The sequence below is a fragment of the Bison bison genome, unplaced genomic scaffold, assembly GCF_000754665.1.
Source record: "Bison bison bison isolate TAMUID 2011002044 unplaced genomic scaffold, Bison_UMD1.0 scf7180017864221, whole genome shotgun sequence".
NCBI lineage: Eukaryota > Metazoa > Chordata > Mammalia > Artiodactyla > Bovidae > Bison > Bison bison.
In genome coordinates, this window is record NW_011494793.1 from 1,854,624 (window position 1) to 1,862,021 (window position 7,398).

A 7,398-nucleotide genomic window follows, 5' to 3' on the forward strand; every position below is an offset into this window, starting at 1 on the left:
AAACTGCAGACTCACTGAGCGCCAGCTATGCACCTGGTGCTGTTGAAGGGCTCCTGAGAGGCAAGGGCACCGAGGCACCGAGAAAGGGAGTGCCAGAGATTCGGTCTCCAGTGAGTCCTTACGTGATAGGGCCATGGCACTGCTCAGCCACCTCCTCCAGCAGCCGCGGCGGCGCCACCTCCTTGCAGAAGTAGTGCCTCGAGTCCGTGGTCAGCCGGAAGTAGCCATCCACGAGCGCCACGAAGGACAACGCTGCGGGAAGCCCCGGGAACTCGGCCTCCTGTGAGGACCGGTGTCAGGGCCCGCCGCGGTCCGAGGGTGACAATCCTGCGTCCCCGCCGTCAGGGACGGGGAAGGCAGGAGGGGAGGGGGTTCCAGCACCCACCAGGATCTGATTGTCTGTCCTGGTGATGGTGACCAGGCGGTGCTCGGCAGCCGGGCCAATGCACGGCGCCTGCTTGATGCTGATATCCACGATTTCTGGAAAGTCGCAGAAGGGCTGGAGGACCTGTAAAGAAGGGGGAGGGCTGAAGCTGGGGATCCCGCCCCCTCCGCGCCCCAAGTCCTTTTTTGGAAGCCGGGACCCCACCAGTCCACACTCACGAGACCCTCTCCTCCCAGCCTCACCGAGTCCCCTCCCTCTCCCGTCAAGCCCCCACCAAGCCCCGCCTCCTTCTGCCACACCACCCCTCTCAACTCCCTCCCCTGCTCATCCCAAATATCCGCCCCCTCACCTCTGCCAAACCCCGAGTCCTTCTCTCGGCCGGTCCCCGACCCCGCCCCGAGTCCCTCCCTCACTTAACTCCACTTTATCTCCTGGTGTCTCTTAGTCCAGTTCGGAGCCTCACCCACCCCGAGTCCTGCCTCTTCGCTCCACCTGCTGTTAGCCCCATTCTGAGCCCCGCACACCCTACTAAACCCTCCCTCTACGTCCCGCCCTTTTCATCTCCGCTTCCTCGCTCAGCCCTACCCACACCTCACTCAGCTGGGGGCTAGCCCCTCCGTCCCAAGCCCCCTCACTGCCCCTCCTCTCCCTCGGCCCCGCCCCAATCCCCGCCCACGACCCTGCCCCTCCCCCTGGCCCCGCCACACACCTCGTGTTCTCCTGGGCTCCAGGCGATGCCACTGCCACCAGCCACACGGAGCAGCCCCGGCGTATCCTGACCACCAGCAGCGCCGGGGAGACCCACGCGGAAGGTCTCGGCAGCCCTGTCTGGATCCAGCCTCTCGAGGTCCATGATGTACTTGACCATGAGCGAGTGCCTGTCAGCCTGGCAGGTCGCCACGCCGCGCAAGGCCCGGCACACTGTCCTTCGGATGCGCCTCCGAGTCACGAAGCTCAAACCCTGGATCAGGTCGCGTAGGCCAGGGGGCAGGCAGACCTTGTAGCTGCAAGTGGGAGGAGTGGGGCCCTCAGTATGGGGCGAGGTCTCCGCCAGGGAGGACCGAGGCGGCACATCAACCCAGCCTCTAGGTGAAGGGTTGGAGTGTGGCCTCAGTAGGGGGCCACACAACACACACAGAAACACACTCGGGGACAGGCATGGGAGTAGGGAGGGCCTCCATGGGAAGGGCCATTGGGGTCCATGAGACAGACAGGGACATAGTCCTTTTAGCTACCTGAGGTCTGGCTATGGAGTCTCAGGGGGGCTGGGTTCAAGGAGAGGGGTTGGGTCCCATGAACACACTGTAGGCTTGTAGGTGGGGAGCCGGACTCATGATGCCCTGGTGGAGCCATGTTGGCTCGCTCCCAGGTAGAGGCTGGGCGCCACAGCCTGGAAGCCCTCACCTGACCGTCTTCAGCAACTCCTCGGGCCGCTGAGCCTGCTCGAGGGCCATCCGGGCCAGGTCCAGAACAGCCAAGCTGAGACACTCACCCTGTTCCTTGAGGCTGAGGCCTACCCGGAGGCGGCCGCTCACCAGGTCATGGCGGTGCTAGGAGCCGGTCACAGCCCAACCATAAGCCCTGATGTCGTCAATAGACCCCCATCCCTGGCCGACCTTCACCCTGGGGCTGCCATTCTGAGCCCCGCCCACCCAACTAGCCCCTCCCTCTTCATACCGCCCAATTCATTCCCACCTCCTCCCTCAGCTCTACTTATAGGAGAGTCAGCCAAGGCTGCCCAAACATGAGCCCTGATATTGCCCTGGCTACCCCCACCCCTGAGCTGATCCCCATGCAGACACCTACCTGAGCAAAGAGGTGCTCCAGGACTGGCAGATCCAAGATGGCGCTGGTCAAGTCCTTTCGTAGCCCAAATCGGTGGCACTTCTCTAGTCCAAACCAGTTAGGGAAGTAAAAGCTGTGGGGGAGGGGAGAACCCTGGAGTAGGGGATATGATGAGGAGGGGACTGTGCCAAGACCTCACACAGCCCAGGTTATACCCTTGACTTGCTGTGTGATGTTGGACAAGTGAACCACCCTCTCTGACATTAGTCTTCTCATCTGTGAAATGAGCAGTGCTCATGCCCTCCCTTGGGGCACCGACCAGGAGGTGCAGGGAGATGATGATCCAAGGGTTACTGTGGTTTTAAACTCCCATTTCCCAAGCCCTCAGCAAAAGGCATGCCCTCCCGGGATCATTTAACCCACATTTGGAGGGCGGGGGGGGGGTGGTGGGGAAGACACTTCCTACCGGAGCCTGTAGACGAGGACCTGGGTACCCGTGTCCTCCACGGAGAAGATGTGGCTTGGGGGGAACCAGCAGGACAGGTCTTCCAAAGCCAGAGCAAAGAGGGAGTGGTACACGGGCAGGATGCCTGAGGGGACGGTCATATCAGTTCCCTCTCAAATCTCCCCACCTGCCCCCTGCAGGGCTGCCATGTTATCCTCATGCAGCCCCACAGGCTCTTTCTCACCTTCAGCTCTGACATCATGCCCCACCCCTGCTGGCACCCATTCCAGGGCTCCTCAGTGCCCTGAGGAGAAAAGCCATGGACTCAGCCTGCTTCTCAGGGCTCCCTGCCTCTCTCTCCAGAGCATCTCTTTCTACCTAACAGCTTACCGTCGAGGGATGACCATCTGTTTCTTCTCATAGACTATCATGCCTCTGAGTCTATGCACATGCTGTTCCCTATGCAACCTCCTCCCTTACCAAACTCCTACTCATCCCTCAAAGCCCCAGATCCAGTGCTGACTCTGCTTGACAGCTATTCCAGCTCCCAATCTGTGTTCCACACAACCCTAACGCTTCTTCTGACCAAGCCTTCTAGGGACTCACTTACCACTGGCCTTAGCAGCGCAAACACACAGGTCTTCAGCTGAGTGGTCCCCAAAGGAGAAGGACAGGCACTGTGGGGGTCCAGGGCCCCGAGGGGGCAGCAGCACATGCAGGGCACCAGCCTCTGAAGAGGAGAGGCTGCAGGAGCGCTGAGAAATCAGGGGTGTCTCCTCACTTGGAGGTGCCATGAGTGCAGCCTGCCTGAACACAGAAAAAGGTAGCCCCTCAGTTGTGATCACAGGACAAGGTTGCAGATCTTCTGAGGTAGGAGTTGGGGGGGGGGTGAAAGAAATATGACTGAGTGAGGTAGGGATGAAGCCGGAGAAATAAGGAGGAGAGAGGGACAGAAAGAGAAGGGCAGACATGGACAAAGGCAGGGAGAGGGAACTGAGTGTGCAAGGTGGGTGAGGAGCCATACCACTCCCAGTGAGGGCTGTGCTGGGAAGCTGGAAGACATTCACACAAATTTGTGTGTGAATTCACACACTTCAGACTCTTGGTGCCCAGGGCAAACACCTCTAGTCAACCTCCAGCCTCCACACGCACCCACTCTCCAATCCCTTCTCCAGACAGGCATGATCAATCAATCACAGATATAGGGATTTGCTAACCAGCAAGCAGATAGTTATTGGCCTGTGCAAGTGTGCATACTCAGTTGTGACTGATTCTTTGCGACCCCGTGAACTGTAGCCCTCCAAGCTCTTCTGTCCATGGGATTCTTCAGGCAAGAATACTGGAGTGGGTTGTCATTCCCTCCTCCTGGGCATATTCCTGGCCTGGGGATCCAACTCAGGACTCCTGCGGCTCCTGCACTGCCCAGCGCCACCTATGAAGCCCAGTGGCCTGTGCACATGGGTGTTTGAGAAGATAGAAGAGGCCACCCCTCCTTGTGAAGCTGGAGGATTCTAGCACTTCTGAGGCTGGGGAAAGAAGCTGTAGCAGCTGGTTTGGCACCCCACTCCAGTACTCTTGCCTGGAAATTCCCATGGATGGAGGAGCCTGGTGGGCTGCAGTCCATGGGGTCGCTAAGAGTCGGACACAACTGAGCGACTTGACTTTCACTTTTCACTTTCATGCATTGGAGAAGGAAATGGCAACCCACTCCAGTGTTCTTGCCTGGAGAATCCCAGGGACGGGGGAGCCTGGTGGGCTGCCGTCTGTGGGGTTGCACAGAGTCGGACACGACTGATGCAACTTAGCAGCATCAGTAATGCATCCCTCGGGGGCTGATCCAGACATCAGACTTAGTCATCATCAGATTCAATCAACAGAGATCTCTGCCTCTGTCTCCCCTGATCCCTGCATCTCTGTTCCATTAGTTCCCCAGAGTAGGAAGTCCTCCCTGGGTTAGGTCCAGGAGGAAACCACCAACATTATTTCCAGGAGTTCTACACCAGCCACCTTCCAGATCTCTCTCACCCTGGGGGACCCAGAGCTCAGGACCCTGGGTTGGGTAGAGGAAGGAATTGGGTTTCACATGCCAGAGGAAAAGGAGGAAGATGAAGAAGATTTACTTAAATTGACACAAATGAAGATGATACAAAGAGAATATTGGATAAAAACTATGTTCCAGGGACTTCCCTGGCCGTCCAGTGGTGAAGACTGTGCTTCCAATGCAGGGGATGTGGGTTTGATCCCTGGTGGGAGAACTAAGATTTCACATGCCACTGGATATGGCCAAAAAATGTAAAACAAAAAACAAACAACAACAAAACTATGTTCCAAAATAATAGTGGGAGGGGGCAGAGAGTGTAAATGAGATTTTAACACACTCAGAATATAAGCCTGAGACTGAGGATCCGTGAAAACTTCAGGCTGTGGGTTCAAATCCCAGCCCCACCATATCCTGGCTTTGTGACTCCAGCAGGGCTTGCACAGTTGGGACACAGTTTTCTCGGCTATGAAGTGCACTGACTCCCACCTGCTTCAGTGAGGTAGTTTACGGAGTCCAGTCCGACCTGTCAACACGTTTAAAAGTGAGAGTGTTGGCCATTCAGTTGTCTGACTCTCACAACCCCATGGACTGTAACCCACCAGGCTCCTCAGTCCATGGAATTCTCCAGGAAAAATACTGGAGTGGGTAGCCATTCCCTTCTCCAGGGGAATCTTCCGAACCCAAGGATTGAACCCAGTTCTCCTGCATTGCAGGAAGATTCTTTACCTTCTGAGCCATCAGGAAAGCCCATCAACACATTTAATCCCCACTAAATGATACAAACCCTTGGTGACATGCTCAGCAAGCACTTGACAAATGTCAGGCAAACCAAATGGGAAGGTCCCTTAGGACAGTGGTTTGAGGCTTACCGTCAGGGAGGTAGAACCTAGGGGAGAGAAAACTTTCCCCTAGGGACACTCCAGTGTTACCAGCTCCTAGACCAGGAATTGGAACTTTCCTCACCCCACCCCGCTGTGTCACTTCTCACAGAGATGCCCAAAACCTTATTTCAAACAGTCGCCCTGATCTTTGCATCTTTACGTAAATGTTACAACGCAGTGTCTTTTGTTTAAAATAAATCTTTAAAAAAAGAAAAAAACCACCATGATTTTTAAAATATCGAAAGTAAAAATAGAAAGTCTGTTTGGTGCCCAGAGAAACGTCCCTGTTTTAACATCAAAAGTTCCACATGCCCAGAAGGGAAGGTTGGTTGGTCACCCAGTGCTCGGGCCTGGGAACTGGGAGTGTAGGAGACGCGAAATGTGTCCCCAGAGGGTGGAGCCCTGGGCGCATGCGCAAGGATTCCTTCAGGTCCGGGATGCTGGGAATTCAAGGCCTCGGCCTCGTGTGCGGGACAAAGTTGAGGCCCAGAGGGGAAGCGCTTTGCCAGAGGCCGCACCGCCAGCTGTCCCAGCTTATGTCAGACGGCTTTTCTCTGAGACCTAGAAGGCAAACTTGCCTTTGTCCCCAGCGGCGGCCGTCCTGTCCCCAGCAGCGGCCGTCCACACAGTCTTCCCCCACCCCCACCTCCGACCAGAGCCAAGTGGCTCCACCAGCTCTTACCTGGAGGTGAGGGCCCTGGGCTGGCGATAGGAGGGCAGAGCCGGGCAGCAGCGGGAGGAAAGTCCCACTTGCTCCTTCCTGTGTGGGCCCCTCAGCTTCCTGAGCTGCTGTCACTTACCGAAAGTCATGGCCATGTGGGGGCCGGGGACGGGGAGGGGCAGAAAGTTCCGGAAGCCTCTGCAACAGCAGTCCTGCTCAGGCTGCTGAAGACCCTGGAACTCAGGGAAGGAGTGACAGTGGAGAGAAGGGCCCAGGTTACCCTGAGGGGTCTCAGCAGGCTCCAGGACTCAGTCTCCGTGGGGCCCTGGCAACAGTCTGGCTTCCTCCGGCCTCAGTTTACCCATTTGTGGCGTGTGTGCGTGTGTTGGGCACCTAGAGGAACTGATTTCACACCTAAGGAAGGGAACTGGGCTGGATCTGCCCAGGAAGGAGGCAGGGAAGTAGCCCCAAACAAAAGTGAAGTTCTCCTTTACAGTATTTTTCCAATGAGGCCCTGGAAGGTATGGCGGTCCCTTTTTGTGCTCCATGCCCCAAGCCCAGACCTAGAATCTGTGAAAACCAGACAGACTGGGTCACCTCACTGTCTTGTCTGGCAGGGAGGCAATTAATCATTATGGATAACCAAGAAAACCAAGATGATGGGACAGGCACAGACTGAGGCTGAAGGGAGGGTATGAGGGGCAGGGAGCTTGGGGGATGGAGGAGGCACGTTCTGTGTAAAGGACATGATGGATCAAGCAGGGATTTGAAGCAAGACAAAAATGACTCCTGATGAACACCATAGGGGCAAAGACCCAGAGGTGAGAGTGAGTAGAGCTATTTAAGGCTCAGAGGGCTTGACTGGCTGCAGTGGGGAGGGAGGGGGATGGTTTGGCAGTCAGCAGGAGCCAGCTCACAGAGCCAGGTCTGCTTGAGGTTTTTTAACACACCTGAGGCTGTCATATGTGGAGGAGGCAGGAGGCCAGGGCAGTGCCCTTAGTAGGATACAAACCCCAGAAAGTAGAGCTTTGGGATAAAATTTTTTAATTAATTTATTTTTTATTGAAGGCTATGGGATAAATTTTAGAGCACCTTTTCATCTCTGTGCTTCCCTGGTGGCTCAGATGGTAAAGAATCTGCCTGCAATACAGGAGACCAGGGTTCGATCCCTGGATCTGGAAGATCTTCTGGAGAAGGGAA

General features: G+C 56.2%; 1 protein-coding gene across 4 annotated transcripts in view; it reads right to left on the reverse strand.

Moving 5' to 3' along the window:
- Positions 1 to 6,355, reverse strand: part of JAK3 (Janus kinase 3) — a 17,445-nt gene extending 11,090 nt beyond the window's left edge. The window contains exons 1-9 of one of the 4 annotated variants that reach the window (XM_010845650.1): positions 6,220 to 6,355; positions 5,143 to 5,179; positions 3,226 to 3,418; positions 2,637 to 2,760; positions 2,192 to 2,303; positions 1,790 to 1,935; positions 1,095 to 1,389; positions 386 to 508; positions 123 to 280 (exon numbers count right to left, since the gene is read on the reverse strand). In XM_010845650.1, coding sequence (XP_010843952.1) covers positions 123 to 280; positions 386 to 508; positions 1,095 to 1,389; positions 1,790 to 1,935; positions 2,192 to 2,303; positions 2,637 to 2,760; positions 3,226 to 3,409 — 1,142 coding nt within the window. In that variant the 5' untranslated portion in view covers positions 3,410 to 3,418; positions 5,143 to 5,179; positions 6,220 to 6,355. The other 3 variants (XM_010845647.1, XM_010845649.1, XM_010845648.1) reach the window with 3 other exon arrangements.
- Between the last annotated feature and the right edge of the window lie 1,043 nt (positions 6,356 to 7,398).